The sequence below is a fragment of the Oncorhynchus clarkii genome, chromosome 2, assembly GCF_045791955.1.
Source record: "Oncorhynchus clarkii lewisi isolate Uvic-CL-2024 chromosome 2, UVic_Ocla_1.0, whole genome shotgun sequence".
Taxonomy (NCBI): Eukaryota; Metazoa; Chordata; class Actinopteri; order Salmoniformes; family Salmonidae; genus Oncorhynchus; species Oncorhynchus clarkii.
The window spans coordinates 9,304,747-9,326,477 of record NC_092148.1 but is presented as its reverse complement, the minus strand read 5'-3'; the positions used below and the strand labels follow the sequence as shown (position 1 = coordinate 9,326,477).

General features: G+C 47.6%; 1 protein-coding gene and 1 long non-coding RNA gene across 3 annotated transcripts in view; one reads left to right on the top strand and one right to left on the bottom strand.

The window, feature by feature from the left end:
• The window catches only part of LOC139420821 (phospholipid-transporting ATPase ID-like), a 151,904-nt gene extending 131,210 nt beyond the window's left edge, over window positions 1-20,694 (top strand). For both annotated transcript variants that reach the window (XM_071171142.1, XM_071171134.1), the window contains 7 exons: window positions 989-1,172; window positions 1,806-2,029; window positions 2,622-2,705; window positions 2,781-3,026; window positions 3,874-4,143; window positions 17,752-18,324; window positions 18,535-20,694. In XM_071171142.1, the coding sequence (XP_071027243.1) occupies window positions 989-1,172; window positions 1,806-2,029; window positions 2,622-2,705; window positions 2,781-3,026; window positions 3,874-4,143; window positions 17,752-18,324; window positions 18,535-18,633 (1,680 nt within the window). In that variant the 3' untranslated portion in view covers window positions 18,634-20,694. The remainder of the gene's footprint in view (window positions 1-988; window positions 1,173-1,805; window positions 2,030-2,621; window positions 2,706-2,780; window positions 3,027-3,873; window positions 4,144-17,751; window positions 18,325-18,534) is intronic.
• Window positions 1-21,731, bottom strand: part of LOC139420869 (uncharacterized) — a 247,742-nt gene that overhangs the window by 190,293 nt on the left and 35,718 nt on the right. The window lies entirely within an intron of this gene.

Sequence of the window (21,731 nt, the reverse complement as noted above, 5' to 3'; positions counted from 1 at the left end):
TTGCATGTATTTAAGTGTTTTTGTTGTAGTGGGGACAGTAAAAATAATACTTTTTAAAAATTATACTTGTTTTTATATGTGTATTTTTAGGTTTAGCTCACATAATATAATTTAAAAGTCTGCATTAAGGTGTCTGTAATAGAATAAACATGACAAAAAGAAATGTAGAAATGAATAAATGCATTTCTATACCTTCCTAAATGTGTTTTACACTGGTGAGGGAGAGCGTGGTGGCTTCAAAACAGCTGCCGTAGTAATCTAGGGGATATATAACTCACTAGATATACAAACACCACTACACTGGACACACTACTTGTGCAATAGAAAACATGTCAACATGGCGCTCATAACAAATCTAAAATATCCAAACAAGTTCTCCCTCTCTCTCTCTCTCTCCCTCTCTCTCTCTCTCTCTCTCTCTCTCTCTCTCTCTCCCTCCCTCTCCCTCTCTCTCTCTCCCTCTCTATCCCTCCCTCCCCCTCCCTCCCTCTCTCTCCCTCTCTATCCCTCCCTCCCCCTCCCTCCCTCCCTCTCTCTCTCTCTCTCTCTCTCTCTCTCTCTCTCTCTCTCTCTCTCTCTCTCTCTCTCTCTGTCTCTCTCTCTCTCTCTCTCTATCCCTCCCCATCCCTCTCTCTCTGTCTCTCTCTCTCCATCTCTCCTTCTCTCTCTCCCTCTCCCTCCCTCTCCCTCTCTCTGTTTCCCTCTCTATCCCTCCCTCTCTCTGTCTCTCTCTCTCTCTGTCTGTCTGTCTGTCTCTCTCTCTCTGTCTGTCTGTCTCTCTCCCTCTGTCTCTCTCTCTCTCCCTCTGTCTCTCTCTCTCTCTCTCTCTCCCTCTGTCTCTCTCTCTCTGTCTGTCTCTCTCTCTCTGTGTCTGTCTGTCTCTCTCTCCCTCTGTCCTCTCTCTCTCTCTCTCTCTCTCTCTCTCTCTCTCTCTCTCTCCCTCTCTCCCCCCCCCCCCCCCCCCTCTCTCTCTCTCTCTCTGTGTCAGGCCCATGCGTTGGAGGCTGATATGGAGGGGGAGTTTGTGTCAACAGCGTGTGTCTGTAGAGCAGTGATCTGCTGCAGGGTGACTCCTCTACAGAAAGCCCTGGTGGTGGAGCTCATCAAGAAACACAAGAAAGCTGTCACCCTGGCCATAGGAGACGGGGCTAATGATGTTAGCATGATCAAGAGTAAGTTAGAGAGAGAGAGGGATGGAGGAGAGGATGTCAGAGGAGGGTTGGAGGAAGGGCGAGTGACAGAAGTGCTTGGCAAAGATGATAACAGAGATGGGAAGAATTGAGAGATAAGGGGAAGGAGGAGATATATTGAAGCAAAGTGCTCTGGCAGCACAGTCTATTTGTAAGGTCATGGAAAGTCCCCAGAATCCCCACTTTATCTGTTTACGTGTAGTTCTCTCTCCTTACGTCCTCTTTTCTCACGCCTCACCATGCCTTTCACAATTGTGTGTATGTATGTGTGCGTGCATGCATGCATGCACATGTGTGTGTGTTTGTGTGCACAAATACAAGTGTGCGAGTGTGTGTGTGTGTATGAAAAGCAGAAGAGAGGAGGCCTCTGAGGGAGGAGAGGTCCTTGTGGTTTCACATCCTGTTTTCTGGGCTCGACACCATGTCCTTGGATACATTACTCAACTTGTTGACTGGTTACCAAACCTGAATCTGAGGGAAGAGCATAGCAGGCTTCTGTGCCAGCCCAGCACTAACACCCCTGATAATTACACTTTTCAATTGTCTACAGTTGCTCTCTGTCCTTGTCTCCTCTCCTATATCCTATATGAAGTGTCTGTGTATCCCCCCACCCAGCGGCTCATATAGGAGTGGGCATCAGTGGTCAGGAGGGCATCCAGGCAGTGCTGGCGTCTGACTACTCCTTCTCCCAGTTCCGCTTCCTCCAGCGCCTGCTGCTGGTCCACGGACGCTGGTCCTACCTCCGCATGTGTCGCTTCCTCTGCTACTTCTTCTACAAGAACTTTGCCTTCACCATGGTGCACTTCTGGTTTGGCTTCTTCTGTGGCTTCTCTGCCCAGGTGAGAGGTCAGGGGTGAGGGATCAGGAACGGTGGTTTAGAGGTGAGGGGTGAAGGGTTTTATAAGTTGGGTTTAGGTAAATAGTTTTGACTTCACTGTCAAAAAACACGTTAGGGGTGTTTAGGAGGAACTATAAGGGTTGAAGTGAAGACTCATGGGGCATGATGTTATATTGGAGCTTAAATGGGGTGAGGTTGTCGTTCTTACTGTGTGTGTTTCTCTCCCTTCTACCCTCTCTCTCTTTTCTTTCTCTCTCTCTCTCTCACTCTCTTTCTCCATCCCTCTCTCTCTCTATCCCTCTCTTCATCCTTCTCTCTCTCTCTCCCTCTCACCCTCTCTATCTATCTCTCTCTGTTATCTCCCTCCTACCATCTGTCTCTCTTTTCTTTCTCTCTCGCTCTTTTTCCATCCCTCTCTCTCCATCCCTCTTTCTCTCTCCCTCTCTCCATCCCTCTATTCATCTCTCTCTCTCTCTCTCTCTCTCTGTCTCTCTCTCTCTCTCTCTCTCTCTCTCTCTCTCTCTCTGTCTCTCTCTCTCTCTCTTTCTCTCTCTCTCTCTCTCTATCTCTCTCTCTCTCTCTCTCTCTCTCAGACAGTATATGATCAGTACTTCATCACTCTCTATAACATCGTCTACACCTCTCTCCCCGTGCTGGCCATGGGAATATTTGACCAGGTGAGTCTCCCAAGCACCTCTGTACCCTTTGACCCCTGACCCTTGACCCTTGGTTGTTCCTCTTTCCCTCTGTAGGACGTCCCAGAGCAGCGTAGTCTGGAGTATCCTAAGCTGTATGAGCCAGGTCAGCTTAACCTGCTGTTCAACAAGAGAGAGTTCTTCATCTGTATAACCCAGGGTATCTACACTAGTGTTGTGTTGTTCTTCGTACCCTATGCCATCCTGTCTCACGGAACCCAGGGCACCGGGGAACCCCTCGCTGACTACCAGACCTTTGCTGTTACCACGGCCACCGCCCTGGTGATCGTGGTCAGTGTGCAGGTGAGCGGGGGGAAGGACTGTAGTATCCACTTCCTGTAGGCAACATGTTTGAAGGTTTGCTACATATGATAAACCGGGTAGTTTGGGCCGTGTGTATATCAGACAATATACCACGGTATTACACAAAAAGACTTGTTTACTGTTCTAGTTATGTTGGTAACCAGTTTATAATAGCAATAAGGCACCACAGGGGTTTGTGGTATATGGCCAATATACCACGGCTAAGGGCAGTTCTTATGCATGACACAACGCAGAGTACAGCCTGGATACAGCTGTTAGTCATGGTATATTGGCCATATACCACAACCCCCCCGAGGTGTCGTATTATTATTATATACGGTCTGATATACACCGGCCTTCAGTACAAACTGGGTGGTTAGAGCCCTGAATGCTGATTAGCTGAAAGCCGTGGTATATCAGACCATATACCACAACCCCCCCGAGGTGTCTTATTATTATTATATACGGTCTGATATACACCGGCCTTCAGTACAAACTGGGTGGTTAGAGCCCTGAATGCTGATTAGCTGAAAGCCGTGGTATATCAGACCATATACCACAACCCCCCCGAGGTGTCTTATTATTATTATATACGGTCTGATATACACCGGCCTTCAGTACAAACTGGGTGGTTAGAGCCCTGAATGCTGATTAGCTGAAAGCCGTGGTATATCAGACCATATACCACAGGTATGATAAAACATGTATTTTTACTATACATGTATAGTTACTCCGCATTGCGTCGTGCATAAGAACAGCTGTTAACCCTGGTATATTGGCCATGCATAGTACCACAGCCCCTCATGCCTTATTGCTTAAATCTCTGTGTGTGTTTGTGTGTGTGTAGATTGCTCTGGACACAGGCTACTGGACAGCCATCAACCATTTCTTTGTGTGGGGCTCTGTGGGCTCCTTCTTCACCATCATGTTGGCTATGCACAGCCAGACTCTATTCAGCATCTTTCCCAACCAGTTCCACTTCGTTGGCAGTGCCCAGAGCACACTGGTCCAGCCGCTGGTGTGGCTGACCATCGTCTTGGCCACAGTGATCTGCATCGTTCCAGTTCTGGCTTTCCGATTCCTCAAACTGGACCTGAAACCACAGCTCTCTGATACGGTGAGAACAATATGCTTCTGGCCACACTCACATCTCTCTGATACGGTGAGAACAATATGCTTCTAGCCACACTCACATCTCTCTGATACGGTGAGAACAATATGCTTCTAGCCACACTCACATCTCTCTGATACGGTGAGAACAATATGCTTCTGGCCACACTCACAGCTCTCTGATACGGTGAGAACAATATGCTTCTAGCCACACTCGCATCTCTCTGATACGGTGAGAACAATATGCTTCTAGCCACACTCACATCTCTCTGATACGGTGAGAACAATATGCTTCTGGCCACACTCACATCTCTCTGATACGGTGAGAACAATATGCTTCTAGCCACACTCACATCTCTCTGATACGGTGAGAACAATATGCTTCTAGCCACACTCACATCTCTCTGATACGGTGAGAACAATATGCTTCTAGCCACACTCACATCTCTCTGATACGGTGAGAACAATATGCTTCTGGCCACACTCACATCTCTCTGATACGGTGAGAACAATATGCTTCTGACCACACTCACATCTCTCTGATACGGTGAGAACAATATGCTTCTGGCCACACTCACATCTCTCTGATACGGTGAGAACAATATGCTTCTGACCACACTCACATCTCTCTGATACGGTGAGAACAATATGCTTCTGGCCACACTCACAGCTCTCTAATACGGTGAGAACAATATGCTTCTAGCCACACTCACATCTCTCTGATACGGTGAGAACAATATGCTTCTGGCCACACTCACATCTCTCTGATACGGTGAGAACAATATGCTTCTGGCCACACTCACATCTCTCTGATACGGTGAGAACAATATGCTTCTGGCCACACTCACATCTCTCTGATACGGTGAGAACAATATGCTTCTGACCACACTCACATCTCTCTGATACGGTGAGAACAATATGCTTCTGGCCACACTCACATCTCTCTGATACGGTGAGAACAATATGCTTCTGACCACACTCACAGCTCTCTGATACGGTGAGAACAATATGCTTCTGGCCACACTCACATCTCTCTGATACGGTGAGAACAATATGCTTCTGGCCACACTCACATCTCTCTGATACGGTGAGAACAATATGCTTCTAGCCACACTCACATCTCTCTGATACGGTGAGAACAATATGCTTCTGACCACACTCACATCTCTCTGATACGGTGAGAACAATATGCTTCTAGCCACACTCACACACACTGTACATTCCTCCTTGATCCAACACATCCTAATCACTGATCCTACTCACTAACACATTGGATAGGTGAAAACAGAAGATAAACTACAGATAGCATTCACCAATTACCAAGCTGTCATTGTAAATAAGTATTTGTTTTTAGTTGACATGCCTGGTAAAATAAAGGTAAAATAAAATAGTTATTCAGTCATGTGACTGTCGGCGCCAGAGATGGCCGCCTCGCTTCGCGTTCCTAGGAAACTATGCAGTTTTTAGTTTTTTTACGTGTTATTTCTTACATTGGTACCCCAGGTCATCTTGGGTTTCATTACATACAGTCGAGAAGAACTACTGAATATAAGAGCAGCGTCAACTCACCATCAGTACGACCAAGAATATGACTTTCGCGAAGCGGATCCTGTGTTCTGCCTTTCACCCAGGACAACGGAATGGATCCCAGCCGGCGACCCAAAAAAACGACTTCGTAAAAGGGGGAAACGGAGCGGCCTTCTGGTCAGACTCCGGAGACGGGCACATCGTGCACCACTCGCCAGTATACTTCTCGCCAATGTCCAGTCTCTTGACAACAAGGTTGATGAAATCCGAGCAAGGGTAGCATTCCAGAGGGACATCAGAGACTGTAACGTTCTTTGCTTCACGGAAACATGGCTCACTGGAGAGATGCTATCGGAGTCGGTGCAGCCAGCTGGTTTCTCCACGCATCGCGCAGACAGAAACAAACATCTTTCTGGTAAGAAGAAGGGCGGGGGCGTATGCTTCATGGTTAACGTGACGTGGTGTGATCATAACAACATACAGGAACTCAAGTCCTTCTGTTCACCTGATTTAGAATTCCTCACAATCAAATGTAGACCGCATTATCTACCAAGGGAATTCTCTTCGATTATAATCACAGCCGTATATATTCCCCCCCAAGCAGACACATCGATGGCTCTGAACGAACTTTATTTGACTCTTTGCAAACTGGAATCCATTTATCCGGAGGCTGCATTCATTGTAGCTGGGGATTTTAACAAGGCTAATCTGAAAACAAGACTCCCTAAATTTTATCAGCATATAAATTGCGCAACCAGGGCTGGAAAAACCTTGGATCACTGCTATTCTAACTTCCGCGACGCATATGAGGCCCTGCCCCGCCCTCCTTTCGGAAAAGCTGACCACGACTCCATTTTGTTGATCCCTGCCTACAGACAGAAACTAAAACAAGAAGCTCCCGCGCTGAGGTCTGTTCAACGCTGGTCCGACCAATCTGATTCCACACTCCAAGACTGCTTCCATCACGTGGACTGGGATATGTTTCGTATTGCGTCAGACAACAACTTTGACGAATACGCTGATTCGGTGAGCGAGTTCATTAGAACGTGCGTTGAAGATGTCGTTCCCATAGCAACGATTAAAACATTCCCAAACCAGAAACCGTGGATTGATGGCAGCATTCGCGTGAAACTGAAAGCCCGAACCACTGCTTTTAATCAGGGCAAGGTGACCGGAAACATGACCGAATACAAACAGTGTAACTATTTCCTCCGCAAGGCAATCAAACAAGCTAAGCGTCAGTATAGAGACAAAGTAGAATCTCAATTCAACAGCTCAGACACAAGAGGTATGTGGCAGGGTCTACAGTCAATCACGGATTACAAAAAGAAAACCAGCCCCGTCACGGACCAGGATGTCTTGCTCCCAGGCAGACTAAATAACTTTTTTGCCCGCTTTGAGGACAATACAGTGCCACTGACACGGCCCGCAACTAAAACATGCGGACTCTCCTTCACTGCAGCCGACGTGAGGAAAACATTTAAACGTGTCAACCCTCGCAAGGCTGCAGGCCCAGACGGCATCCCCAGCCGCGCCCTCAGAGCATGCGCAGACCAGCTGGCTGGTGTGTTTACGGACATATTCAATCAATCCCTATCCCAGTCTGTTGTTCCCACATGCTTCAAGAGGACCACCATTGTTCCTGTTCCCAAGAAAGCTAAGGTAACTGAGCTAAACGACTACCGCCCCGTAGCACTCACTTCCGTCATCATGAAGTGCTTTGAGAGACTAGTCAAGGACCATATCACCTCCACCCTACCTGACACCATAGACCCACTCCAATTTGCTTACCGCCCAAATAGGTCCACAGACGATGCAATCTCAACCACACTGCACATTGCCCTAACCCATCTGGACAAGAGGAATACCTATGTGAGAATGCTGTTCATCGACTACAGCTCGGCATTTAACACCATAGTGCCCTCCAAGCTCGTCATCAAGCTCGAGACCCCGCCCTCTGCAACTGGGTACTGGACTTCCTGACGGGCCGCCCCCAGGTGGTGAGGGTAGGCAACAACATTTCCACCCCGCTGATCCTCAACACTGGGGCCCCACAAGGGTGCGTTCTGAGCCCTCTCCTGTACTCCCTGTTCACCCACGACTGCGTGGCTACGCACACCTCCAACTCAATCATCAAGTTTGCGGACGACACAACAGTGGTAGGCTTGATTACCAACAACGACGAGACGGCCTACAGGGAGGAGGTGAGGGCCCTCGGAGTGTGGTGTCAGGAAAATAACCTCACACTCAACGTCAACAAAACTAAGGAGATGATTGTGGACTTCAGGAAACAGCAGAGGGAACACCCCCCTATCCCCATCGATGGAACAGTAGCGGAGAGGGTAGTAAGTTTTCAGTTCCTCGGCGTACACATCACAGACAAACTGAATTGGTCCACCCACACAGACAGCTTCGTGAAGAAGGCGCAGCAGCGCCTCTTCAACCTCAGGAGGCTGAAGAAATTCAGCTTGTCACCAAAAGCACTCACAAACTTCTACAGATGCACAATCGAGAGCATCCTGTCGGGCTGTATCACCGCCTGGTACGGCAACTGCTCCGCCCACAACCGTAAGGCTCTCCAGAGGGTAGTGAGGTCTGCACAACGCATCACCGGGGGCAAACTACCTGCCCTCCAGGACACCTACACCACCCGATGTCACAGGAAGGCCATAAAGATCATCAAGGACAACAACCACCCGAGCCACTGCCTGTTCACCCCGCTATCATCCAGAAGGCGAGGTCAGTACAGGTGCATCAAAGCTGGGACCGAGAGACTGAAAAACAGCTTCTATCTCAAGGCCATCAGACTGTTAAACAGCCACCACTAACATTGAGTGGCTGCTGCCAACACACTGACTCAACTCCAGCCACTTTAATAATGGGAATTGATGGGAAATGATGTAAAATATATCACTAGCCACTTTAAACAATGCTACCTAATATAATGTTTACATACCCTACATTATTCATCTCATATGTATATGTATATACTGTACTCTATATCATCTACTGCATCTTTATGTAATACATGTATCACTAGCCACTTTAACTATGCCACTTTGTTTACATACTCATCTCATATGTATATACTGCACTCAATACCATCTACTGTATCTTGCCTATGCCGCTCTGTACCATCACTCATTCATATATCTTTATGTACATATTCTTTATCCCCTTACACTTGTGTCTATAAGGTAGTCGTTTTGGAATTGTTAGCTAGATTACTTGTTGGTTATTACTGCATTGTCGGAACTAGAAGCACAAGCATTTCGCTACACTCGCATTAACATCTGCTAACCATGTGTATGTGACAAATAAAATGGGATTTGATTTGATTTGAAATCAGTGGAAGGGATGAAGAAAGGATGCTGGTTCATGACCACTTCTTTATGATCCTCTGTTCCTGTCTCAAAGTCTTTCAGTACTCATCTACATCAGTCTGGCCTTCAGTCTGGCCTTCAGTCTGGCCTTCACTCTGGCCTTCAGTCTGGTCTTCAGTCTGGCCTTCAGTCTGGCCTTCACTCTGGCCTTCAGTCTGGCCTTCAGTCTGGCCTTCACTCTGGCCTTCAGTCTGGCCTTCAGTCTGGTCTTCAGTCTGGTCTTCAGTCTGGCCTTCACTCTGGCCTTCAGTCTGGCCTTCAGTCTGGCCTTCAGTCTGGCCTTCAGTCTGACCTTCAGTCTGGCCTTCAGTCTGGCCTTCAGTCTGGCCTTCAGTCTGACCTTCAGTCTGGCCTTCAGTCTGGCCTTCAGTCTGGCCTTCAGTCTGTCAGCCATGACTCCTGTCTTCTCTCTATACTACTGTGATTCTGTCTGTTTGTCTCTTCATTGCTGTGACTGAAATCACACCAATGTCCCCTAACTCTACCAATGATTAACTGTTTGTGCGTACGCCAGCGCTCTCTGTGTCCCGTCACTTATCTTCTCTGTAAATATTGACTCGTGAGTCTGTGAATATACCTTCATTCCCTCTAGAACAGCTGTCCCTATCACCTTATAATACGTCATTATCACTAGGGTTTAATATTGTCCGAAAACATTCTACACGTTCTACACATCCTTCCTGAGAAAATTGCAACCGTCCTGTAATAAATCTGACATAATTATACCACAGATAGACCAATGAGACAGATATTTCACTGGATGTGTAAATGTGAAGCATCCGATTGCCATTCCCACTCACTACCAAATATGGTAGTGAGAGGAAGCCCAGTGGCTGACAGTGGGATAAGATGTAGGGAGATGGATTTTGGCCGACATTCTGCACATTTTCTCATCTGGGAAACATATGGCCTCAATACAGTTTTCTGTCCCCAAAACTAAAATCTGTTATGAACAGAGTGGACTACATTTTGTAGATTTTAACCTTTGCCAAAGTTGTAAAAAAAATGGCATTGTTTAGAAGGAATGCAAAGGCTAATTGAGTTATTGCACACGCTCACTCCACAAAGTAGGCGTTTCATAATGGAAATATGCAGATGTATGCTAGAACGAGCTAATAGGAGCTTGTGCTTGTGCTAGCTTGTGCTTGGCTCTGCCCACCATTTTGCTTGTTCTGCCCACTATGACTCATTTGTTTCATTTGGAAAGACAGGATGTGGTCTATTTTGGTTTAGTTATAAAAAATCTTGGATTATACCACTGTCAATAGAGAAACACGGACAGGAAACTAATGGTTTCTTGTTGTATTTGTCACAATTTACTCATCAAATCAAATTTTATTTGCACATACACATGGTTAGCAGATGTTAATGCGAGTGTAGCGAAATGCTTGTGCTTCTAGTTCCGACAATGCAGTAATAACCAACGAGTAATCTAACCTAACAATTTCACAACAACTACCTTATACACACAAGTGTAAAGGGATGAAGAATATGTACATAAAGATATATGAATGAGTGATGGTACAGAACGGCATAGGCAAGATGCAGTAGATGGTATTGAGTACAGTATATACATATGAGATGAGTAATGTGGGATATGTAAACATATAAAAGTGGCATTGTTTAAAGTGGCTAGTGATACATGTATTACATAAAGATGGCAAGATGCAGTAGGTGGTATAGAGTACAGTATATACATATGAGATGAGTAATGTAGGGTATGTAAACATTATATTAAGTGGCATTGTTTAAAGTGGCTAGTGATAAAAAAATGTACCTACATTTTTCCATTATTAAAGTGGCTGGAGTTGAGTCAGTGTGTTGGCAGCAGCCACTCAATGTTAGTGGTGGCTGTTTAACAGTCTGATGGCCTTGATATAGAAGATGTTTTTCAGTCTCTTTGATGCACCTGTACTGACCTCGCCTTCTGGATGATAGCGGGGTGAACAGGCAGTGGCTCGGGTGGTTGTTGTCCTTGATGATCTTTATGGCCTTCCTGTGACATCGGGTGGTCTAGGTGTCCTGGAGGACAGGTAGTTTGCCCCCGGTGATGCGTTGTGCAGACCTCACTACCCTCTGGGGAGCCTTACGGTTGTGGGCGGAGCAGTTGCCGTACCAGGCGGTGATACAGCCCGACAGGATGCTCTCGATTGTGCATCTGTAAAAGTGTGAGTGCTTTTGGTGACAAGCTGAATTTCTTCAGCCTCCTGAGGTTGAAGAGGCGCTGCTGCGCCTTCTTCACCACGCTGTCTGTGTGGGTGGACCAATTCAGTTTGTCCGTGATGTGTACGCCGAGGAACTTAAAACGTACTACCCTCTCCATTACTGTCCCGTCGATGTGGATAGGGGGGTGCTCCCTCTGCTGTTTCCTGAAGTCCACGATCATCTCCTTTGTTTTGTTGACGTTGAGTGTGAGGTTATTTTCCTGACACCACACTCCGAGGGCCATTACCTCCTCCCTGTAGGCCGTCTTGTCGTTGTTGGTAATCAAGCCTACCACTGTAGTGTCGTCTGCAAACTTGATGATTTGAGTTGGAGGCGTGCATGGCCAAGCAGTCGTGGGTGAACAGAGAGTACAGGAGAGGGCTCAGTACGCACCCTTGTGGGGCCCCAGTGTTGAGGATGTTGAGATGTTTTTACCTACCCTCACCACCTGGGGGCGGCCCGTCAGGAAGTCCAGTACCCAGTTGCACAGGGCGGGGTCGAGACCCAGGGTCTCAAGCTTGATGACGGGTTTGGAGGGTACTACGGTGTTAAATGCTGAGCTGTTGTCGATGAACAGCATTCTCACATAGGTATTCCTCTTGTCCAGATGGGTTAGGGCAGTGTGCAGTGAGGTTGCGATTGTGTCGTCTGTGGACCTATTGGGGCGGTAAGCAAATTGGAGTGTGTCTAGGGTGTCAGGTAGGGTGGAGGTGATATGGTCCTTGACTAGTCTCTCAAAGCACTTCATGATAACGGAAGTGAGTAGTCGTTTAGCTCAGTTACCTTAGCTTTCTTGGGAACAGGAACAATGGTGACCCTCTTGAAGTATGTGGGAACAGCAGACTGGAATAAGGATTGATTGAATATGTCCGTAAACACACCAGCCAGCTGGTCTGCGCATGCTCTGAGGACGCGGCTGGGGATGCCGTCTGGGCCGGCAGCCTTGCGAGGGTTAACACGTTTAAATGTTTTACTCACCTCGGCTGCAATGAAGGTTTTGGTAGCGGGTCGTGTCAGTGTCAGTGGCACTGTATTGTCCTCAAAGCGAGCAAAGAAGTTGTTTAGTCTGTCTGGGAGCAAGACATCCTGGTCCGCGACGGGGCTGAATTGCAACTATACTTTATCTCTATACTGACGCTTAGCTTGTTTGATTGCCTTGCGGAGGGAATAGCTACACTGTTTGTATTCGGTCATGTTTCCGGTCACCTTGCCCTGGTTAAAAGCAGTGGTTTGCGCTTTCAGTTTTGCGCGAATGCTGCCATCAATCCACGGTTTCTGGTTTGGGAATGATTTCATAGTTGCTGTGGGTACGACATCGCCGATGCACTTGCTAATAAACTCGCTCATTGAATCAGCATATTCATCAATGTTGTTGTTTGACGCAATGCGGAACATATCCCAATCCACGTGATCGAAGCAATATTGAAGCGTGGAATCAGATTGGTCGGACCAGCGTTGAACAGACCTGAGCGCGGGAGCTTCCTGTTTTAGTCTCTGTCTATAGGCAGGGAGCAACAAAATGGAGTCGTGGTCAGCTTTTCCGAAAGGAGGGCTGGGGAGGGCCTTATATGCGTCGTGGAAGTTAGAATAACAATGATACCGGGTTTTACCAGCCCTGGTTGCACTGTCGATATGCTGATAGAATTTAGGTAGTCTTGTTTTCAGATTAACCTTGTTAAAATCCCCAGCTACAATGAATGCAGCCTCAGGATATGTGGTTTCCAGTTTACATAGAGTCAAATAAAGTTCGTTCAGGGCCATCGATGTGTCTGCTTGGGTGGGAATATATGCGGCTGTGATTATAATCGAAGAGAATTCTCTTGGTAGATAATGAGGTCGACATTTGATTGTGAGGAATTCTAAGTCAGGTGAACAGAAGGACTTGAGTTCCTGTATGTTGTTATGATCACACCACGTCTCATTAATCATAAGGCATACCCCCCCGCCCCTCGTCTTACCAGAAAGATGCTTGTTTCTGTCGGCGCGATGCGTGAAGAAACCAGCTGGCTGTACCGACTCCGATAGCGTGTCTCGAGTGAGCCATGTTTCCGTGAAGCAAAGAACGTTACAGTCTCTGATGTCTCTCTGGAATGCTACCCTTGCTCGGATTTAATCAACCTTGTTGTCAAGAGACTGGACATTGGCGAGTAGGATACTCGGGAGCAGTGCGCGATGTGCCCGTCTCCGGAGCCTGACCAGAAGACCGCTTCGTCGGCCCCTGTTACGGCGTCGTTGTTTTGGTTCGCCAACTGGGAATGTGAAGTTTACTGTCTGTGTAAACAAAATGTTCTACAATGAGTGATACAATCTGAGTATTAACCATTACAGCAATGAGACCCTTTTTTCCCTAAATAAATCAAGAGGGACATTTTCCTAGATGTAGATCAGACAAATGTTATTTGTCCTGGGTGGTGGGCAAAACAGAGGATCCGCTTCGGGAAAGTCGTATTCCTGGTCGTAATGATGGTTGACGTTGCTCTTATATCCAGTAGTTCCTCCCGACTGTATGTAATAAAACCTAAGATTACCTGGGGTACCAATGTAAGAAATAATACGTAAAAAAACTAAATACTGCATAGTTTCCTAGGAATGCGAAGCGAGGCGGCCATCTCTGTCGGCGCCGGAAGTTGTCAACTCAAAGTTCTGTCAAAGTCACCACAAAATGTGTTGATGTAGCCTAAATGTAGGCGTAAAATATGATGAGGTTATTAGCCTACAGGCTAGTGAAATTGTTATTTGTTTTAGCTTACCCATAACTTTGACTGAAAGATGCCTGCCAGCTTGTTGGCTCTTTTCACTCCCCCTGGACCTGGCTATCAGGGGGATTCAGAAGGTTGTGGTTTATGACCTGGACCTGGCTATCAGGGGGATTCAGAAGGTTGTGGTTTATGACCTGGACCTGGCTATCAGGGGGATTCAGAAGGTTGTGGTTTATGACCTGGACCTGGCTATCAGGGGGATTCAGAAGGTTGTGGTTTATGACCTGGACCTGGCTATCAGGGGGATTCAGAAGGTTGTGGTTTATGACCTGGACCTGGCTATCAGGGGAATTCAGAAGGTTGTGGTTTATGACCTGGACCTGGCTATCAGGGGGATTCAGAAGGTTGTGGTTTATGACCTGGACCTGGCTATCAGGGGGATTCAGAAGGTTGTGGTTTATGACCTGGACCTGGCTATCAGGGGGATTCAGAAGGTTGTGGTTTATGACCTGGACCTGGCTATCAGGGGGATTCAGAAGGTTGTGGTTTATGACCTGGACCTGGCTATCAGGGGGATTCAGAAGGTTGTGGTTAATGACCTGGACCTGGCTATCAGGGGGATTCAGAAGGTTGTGGTTTATGACCTGGACCTGGCTATCAGGGGGCCTGTCTACTCATTTTTGTTATTGTAACATCATGGAACAATGTTGCAAATGTCTATTTCATCAAGAGCGTTTGTGGACACAATGTACCTACCATCTTGTTAACAGTGAGTATGGCTGGAGCTTTGTGAATGTGAGATGGAGATTGCCTTCAGTAACTGTGTCAACAGGTCGTGTGTAGCCTACACATGATAGTCAGCAATGCAGTTTATGGAAGTCATGCATGTAAGTGATGTTTTCTATTGAGGACTATGTTGAGCAGGCCTATAGGCTAAATATGTTTGGCTGCTAGCGTTGTGATGACTGGTCTAATGTAGGTTGTGAAGCCAAGGAGTCGTTATGTTCATTTCATTTATGCAGCTATTGTTACGGCTTTCTTCCGTCGAAGGAGAGGCGGACCAAAATGCAGCGTGGTTATTTCGATACATCTTTTAATAAAAGATAAACACGAACAATACAAAACAATAAACACAACGTGAAAACCTAAACAGCCCTATCTGGTGCAAACAAACACAGAGACAGGAACAATCACCCACGAAACACTCAAAGAATATGGCTGCCTAAATATGGTTCCCAATCAGAGACAACAATAAACACCTGCCTCTGATTGAGAACCACTTCAGGCAACCATAGACTTTTCTAGACAACCCCACTATACCACAATCTCAATACCTACAAAAACCCCAAGACAAAACACACCACATAATTAACCCATGTCACACCCTGGCCAGACCAAAATAATAAAGAAAACACAAAATACTAAGACCAGGGCGTGACAGAACCCCCCCCCCCCCCCCCCAAGGTGCGGACTCCCGGCCGCACACCTAAACCCATAGGGGAGGGTCCGGGTGGGACGTGGACCCCACTCCAACAACGTGGACCCCACTCCAACAACGTGGACCCCACTCCAACAATGTCTTAGTCCACTTGCATCGCGTCCTTTGATTGGCGACCCTCGCCGCCGACCTTGGCCTAGTAACCCTCACCTAGGGTCCCACTGGACTGAGGTGCAGCTCGGGACTGAGGGGTAGCTCGGGACTGAGGGGTAGCTCGGGACTGAGGGGTAGCTCGGGACTGAGAGGAAGCTCAGGCAGGTTAATGGCACTGGCAGATCCAGGCTGACTGGTGGTTCTGGCAGAACCTGGCTGACTGGCGGCTCTGGCAGATCCTGGCTGACTGGCGGCTCTGGCAGATCCTGGCTGACTGGCGGCTCTGGCAGATCCTGGCTGACTGGCGGATCCTGGCAGACTGGCGGCTCTGGCTGCTCCATGCTGACTGGCGGCTCTGGCTGATCCATGCTGACTGGCGGCTCTGGCTGCTCCATGCTGACTGGCGGCTCTGGCTGCTCCATGCTGACTGGCGGCTCTGGCTGCTCCATGCAGACTGGCGGCTCTGGCTGCTCCATGCAGACTGGCAGCTCTGGCGGCTCCTTGCAGAGTGGCAGCACTGGCGGCTCCTTGCAGAGTGGCAGCACTGGCGGCTCCTTGCAGACTGGCAGCACTGGCGGCTCCTTGCAGTCTGGCGGCTCCTTGCAGACTGGCAGCTCCTTGCAGACTGGCAGCTCCTTGCAGACTGGCAGCTCTGGCTGCTCCTTGCAGACTGGCAGCTCTGGCTGCTCCTTGCAGACTGGCAGCTCTGGCAGCGCTGAACAGGCGGGAGACTCCGCTGTAGAGGAGGAAGGCTCTGACTGCGCTGGACAGGCAGGAGACTCCGGCAGCGCTGTAGAGGAGGAAGGCTCTGGCAGCGCTAGACAGGCGGGAAACTCCGGCAGCGCTGTAGAGGAGGAAGGCTCTGGCAGCGCTGGACAGGCGAAGCGCACTGTAGGCCTGGTGCGTGGTGCTGGCACTAGTGGTACTGGGCCGAGAACACGCACAGGAAGCCTGGTGTGGGGAGCTGCTACCGGGGGCTGGTGCGTGGAGGTGGTACTGGATAGACCGGACCGTGCAGGCGCACTGGAGCTCTTGAGCACCGAGCCTGCCCAACCTTACCTGGTTGAATGCTCCCGGTCGCCCTGCCGATACGCGGAGCTGGTATGTACCGCACCGGGCTATGCACCCGCACTGGAGACGCTGTGCGCACCACAGCATAACACGGTGCCTGCCCGGTCTCTCTAGCCCCCCGGTAAGCACAGGAAGTTGGCGCAGGTCTCTTACCTGGCTTAGCCATACTCCCTGTGTTCCCCCCCCCAATAAATTTTTGGGGCTGACTCTCGGGCTTCCATCCGCGTGCTGCCTCCTCATACCAGCGCCTCTCCGCTTTCGCCGCCTCCAGTTCTTCTTTGGGGCGGCGATATTCTCCAGGCTGAGCCCAGGGTCCTTTACCATCCAATATCTCCTCCCATGTCCAGAAATCTGGATTTCGCTGCTCCTGCTGCTGCTGCCTGTCACCACGCCGCTTGGTCCTGTTGTGGTGGGTGATTCTGTTACGGCTTTCTTCCGTCGAAGGAGAGGCGGACCAAAATGCAGCGTGGTTATTTCGATACATCTTTTAATAAAAGATAAACACGAACAATACAAAACAATAAACACAACGTGAAAACCTAAACAGCCCTATCTGGTGCAAACAAACACAGAGACAGGAACAATCACCCACGAAACACTCAAAGAATATGGCTGCCTAAATATGGTTCCCAATCAGAGACAACAATAAACACCTGCCTCTGATTGAGAACCACTTCAGGCAACCATAGACTTTTCTAGACAACCCCACTATACCACAATCTCAATACCTACAAAAACCCCAAAACAAAACACACCACATAATTAACCCATGTCACACCCTGGCCAGACCAAAATAATACAGAAAACACAAAATACTAAGACCAGGGCGTGACAGCTATCGTGCATATTTAGTATTTTTGCATTAGTGCTGCATAATTTTTTTTGATTATTGGTCTACAAGATCCGTCAATATTTTTCTCCCAAAAAGGGGAAGGAGCTTGGTCAGGAAGTCCCAGGATACCGGTCACCAGTGTTAAGCCCTACATGTCCCTTTATACTAAGAAATAACCCTCCTGTCTGTCCTCTCTACCCTCTACCTCTCCCTTTCCCCCATCCCAATCTACCTCCCCTGCTCTCCCGCCCCCTCTACCTCCCCTGCTCTCACCCCTCCCTTGCCCTGACCCCTCTCCCCCCTCCAGGTGCGTTACACCCAGCTGGTGCGTCAGAAGACGAGGAAGCCAGCGGGTCGATGCATGGGAGGAGTCAGGGTCGGGGGTGTGCCTGAGGGTCGTCTGGGGGCGAGGGGCGGGTTCAGGAGGTCAGGATATGCCTTTGCCCACCAGGAGGGCTTTGGGGAGCTCATCACCTCTGGGAAGAACATGAGACTGTCCTCCCAGGCCCTGGCCAACTTTGCCTCCAGACACAGCTCCAGCTGGATAGACACCCTGCGCAAAAAGAAACACTCAAATACACATCCCCCGCAGAACGCCTCAGGAGAGAGCAGCCCGGCACCTAGCTATGTGTCGGGATCGGCTCCCCCCCTGTCTAATTCATCCTCTCTCCTGGGGGGGTCACAGGATACTCCCCTGGAGGAGGGAACACACACGCTGCCTGTCATACTCCCACAGGTGGCTTCTGGCCCTCCCACAAACACACCTCCAGCGTTAGCTCCAGCCCAGGTCCCCTCTGCTGACGCTCTCACTCCCACCTCTGTGAGGAGTCCTGGGGGAGACTCGGTTGGTGGTTGGAACCTTAGTCTGGGCGCTGTACAGGTGAGATACTGTCATCTTCTTTAATCTGTATCTCACACACACAACCTCACACACACACATAACCTCACACACACACACAACCTCACACACACACACAACCTCACACACACACAACCTCACACACACAACCTCACACACACAACCTCACACACAACCTGACACACACACAACCTCACACAACAGTAACCGGGTATTCCACCTGTCCTGCAGGATGCTCTATTTGGTTGGAGGGGCGTCGCCTATCGCACCAGCGGAACCAGCAGCCCGGGACCTCCCCCTGTTCCCAAGGAAACCAACCACACCGTGTGAGACAGACAGACAGATGGACAGATGGTAGAAAGAAGAAGGACAGGCTGTCATATCCCACTGGATTCTCTTGGAATACGTGAAGAAATACTGCATTTGGAAGTTTGGAATACTGAAGGTGGAATGTTTGGAATGGCACTCACCCTGGGTTAGGAAGAGATCCAAAGTGGCAGCCAATGTAGGCGGAAGGCATACACACCCATCAACACCCACTGGCATTTGTATGACACTGTCGTTGCAATAGTGTTGGTACATATATGTTTCCGTCTGAAAGATAGTGTGTGGTAGTTGTGATAGACATGCTCAGACTACCCACAACCCACTTCTCTGTCTTCTTCAACCAATGAGGCAGGCTGAAAGAAGCACTTCTTCATGCAAATGATGTAACCATCTGCTGAAGAGCTTGGTACCACAGGGTTCCGGACAGAAACCCCACTCCAACAGCACCGCTGTGGTTCAGACATGACTAAACTATTTATACAATGGATCATATGTCATAACATCATATCAGATTGGTTCAAAACAAAGTATTGAATTGAGTCTTTATGACAGAAGAGAGGTTCATTTGATCATCAGAAAGGTGATGAATTGAGTCTTTATGACAGAAGAGAGGTTAATTTGATGGTCAGAAAGGTGGTGAATTGAGTCTTTATGACAGAAGAGAGGTTCATTTGATGGTCAGAAAGGTGGTGAATTGAGTCTTTATGACAGAAGAGAGGTTCATTTGATGGTCAGAAAGGTGGTGAATTGAGTCTTTATGACAGAAGAGAGGTTCATTTGATGGTCAGAAAGGTGGTGAATTGAGTCTTTATGACAGAAGAGAGGTTCATTTGATGGTCAGAAAGGTGGTGAATTGAGTCTTTATGACAGAAGAGAGGTTCATTTGATGGTCAGAAAGGTGGTGAATTGAGTCTTTATGACAGAAGAGAGGTTCATTTGATGGTCAGAAAGGTGGTGAATTGAGTCTTTATGACAGAAGAGAGGTTCATTTGATCATCAGAAAGGTGGTGAATCGAGTCTTTATGACAGAAGAGGTTCATTTGATGGTCAGAAAGGTGGTGAATTGAGATGAAATAGCAGAATGAGTGGTTTTTATGATCAGCTGCTGTTAGACATAGTACTCCAATTCACCTGTCTGTATCCAGCTGTTAACCAATCATAAACATGTCTTTAATAGGCCAAGTAATGCTATCTACCTTCTCTAATAATGTATGACAGCGTGTAAACCAATGCAGTAGTGTAGAGCTGTCCCTCTAACCTGTACAGTCTGTATGAGGAATGTATCTAGAACCTTATCAGTGGTCCTGGTCTTTGTATTCATGATTACATGTTGCTGTGTCACCATGCCCAAAGGCTTAGTCAAACCAGACAGGCTGCACCATCCTACACTCTTATGGGTACATACTACTGTACATTCTCTATCCGTCTGCCTGACTGAAATCTTCACATACATAGTCCGTCTGTTGTTTTAGCCAATAACTTGGCAGGACACTGAGGGGTTCAGTCAGCCAACCAATGACTGAAGAATGCAGGATGCTGTCCTTGCTGGAATGTTGTAGTATATGTCATCATAAGTTCATGGGCAGAGTTTCTGTGTTCACTATAGTTCTCAGTGAGAACGCCATTTTAACCTTACAGGACACAGCAAGACTCCTCTTCGTCATGTTCTTCTTCATCCTCCTCCACTGCACCATATTGGTGACCTGCTGCTGGGCCCACAGACAGAACTACACTACACTTAAGCCCGTACTGGGCTTAAGAGAGAGGAGATGGACTTCTAACAACAACCTGGACCTCCATGTTGCTTTGGGGCGGACTGACTCTGAGGCGTTGTGAGAGACAATGGACAATAAAGCCCTCTATGGTGTCCATGTTGCTTTGGGGAGGACTGAGTGTGGGGAAAGTATGTTAATATGGGCTTATGCAGTCAGACAGGAACCTGTAGTTACCTAGAGACTGGGCTGGTCTAGGAACAGGAGAACGTGTTAATGAACGGAGGCTTGGGAGGGAGGGATCAGGGTTATTATTATTAAGCCTTAATAAATCCACAGTAATGATGATCAACCCAGTTCATCCCTCTACTAGGCATGTCATCGTGTAACGTATTCCTTCTATACAGCAGGGGAAACAAACCCAGTCCTCCAGGGCCACTGGAATGATGCTCTCACTGTTGTACTCTACAGCATACAGCTTCTGGTTAGAAAGATATAGGGTGAAACTAGGTGAGACAGCTGTTGTACTCTACAGCAGTGGTATTCAAAGTCCAGGTTGTGAGTGAACTGCAGTTGGATCGCGGCAAAAAAAAACATTTATTTTTTTATGAACAAAAAATGAAGAGTACAGATTATTGTATGGGTCAACATAAAAACATTTTTGAGAAAGATTTGAAAAATAAAATGCATTTGCTTTCTTTTAATTTGATAAGAGATGAACATGTAATGAATTTAAGGTTATTTGTTGATGTAAAAAATGGGGTCGCAAAAAAATGTTGTGAAGAAAAATGGCTTCCCCGGAAATTGTTTCCGGGAAAAAATGGGGTCCCAGCTGAACAAGTTTGAATACCACTGTTCTACAGCATACAGCCTCTGGTTAGAAAGATTATAGGGTGAAACCAGCACAACCAGTCTCTGCTGGACCTGTCTCTCCCTGCTGTAGAAGGCTCAAACCAGTGCAACACAATATCACACTCAATTTGTGCAAATATGTACAAAAAGTATTTCAGCCGATTTTGTGCGTTTTTATGTGGCTTAATTTGTGTGAAAATACAACATAAAATGCTCAAATAACTTTTAAAATATTGTTCCTACGTTTGCCCCCCAAAACTGTATTTTCCTATGAATTAAGTTGCACAAAAATGTGTCTTTTCACACGAATTAAGCCACACAAAAATTCACAAAAACACACAAAATATGCTTAAATACTTTTTGTACATATTTGCACGAGTTGATTGTGAGATTGTGTTGCAACGTGTTATAAAGTGCTTGAATTGTGCCAGAACACAGAAGTACAGAGTATCGCACCTCAAATGTATTACTGTTTTGAGTTTTGGCACCTCTTACAGAGTTTTGCTTTAAAATATTGTGGCGTTCTGCCAGTGGCAC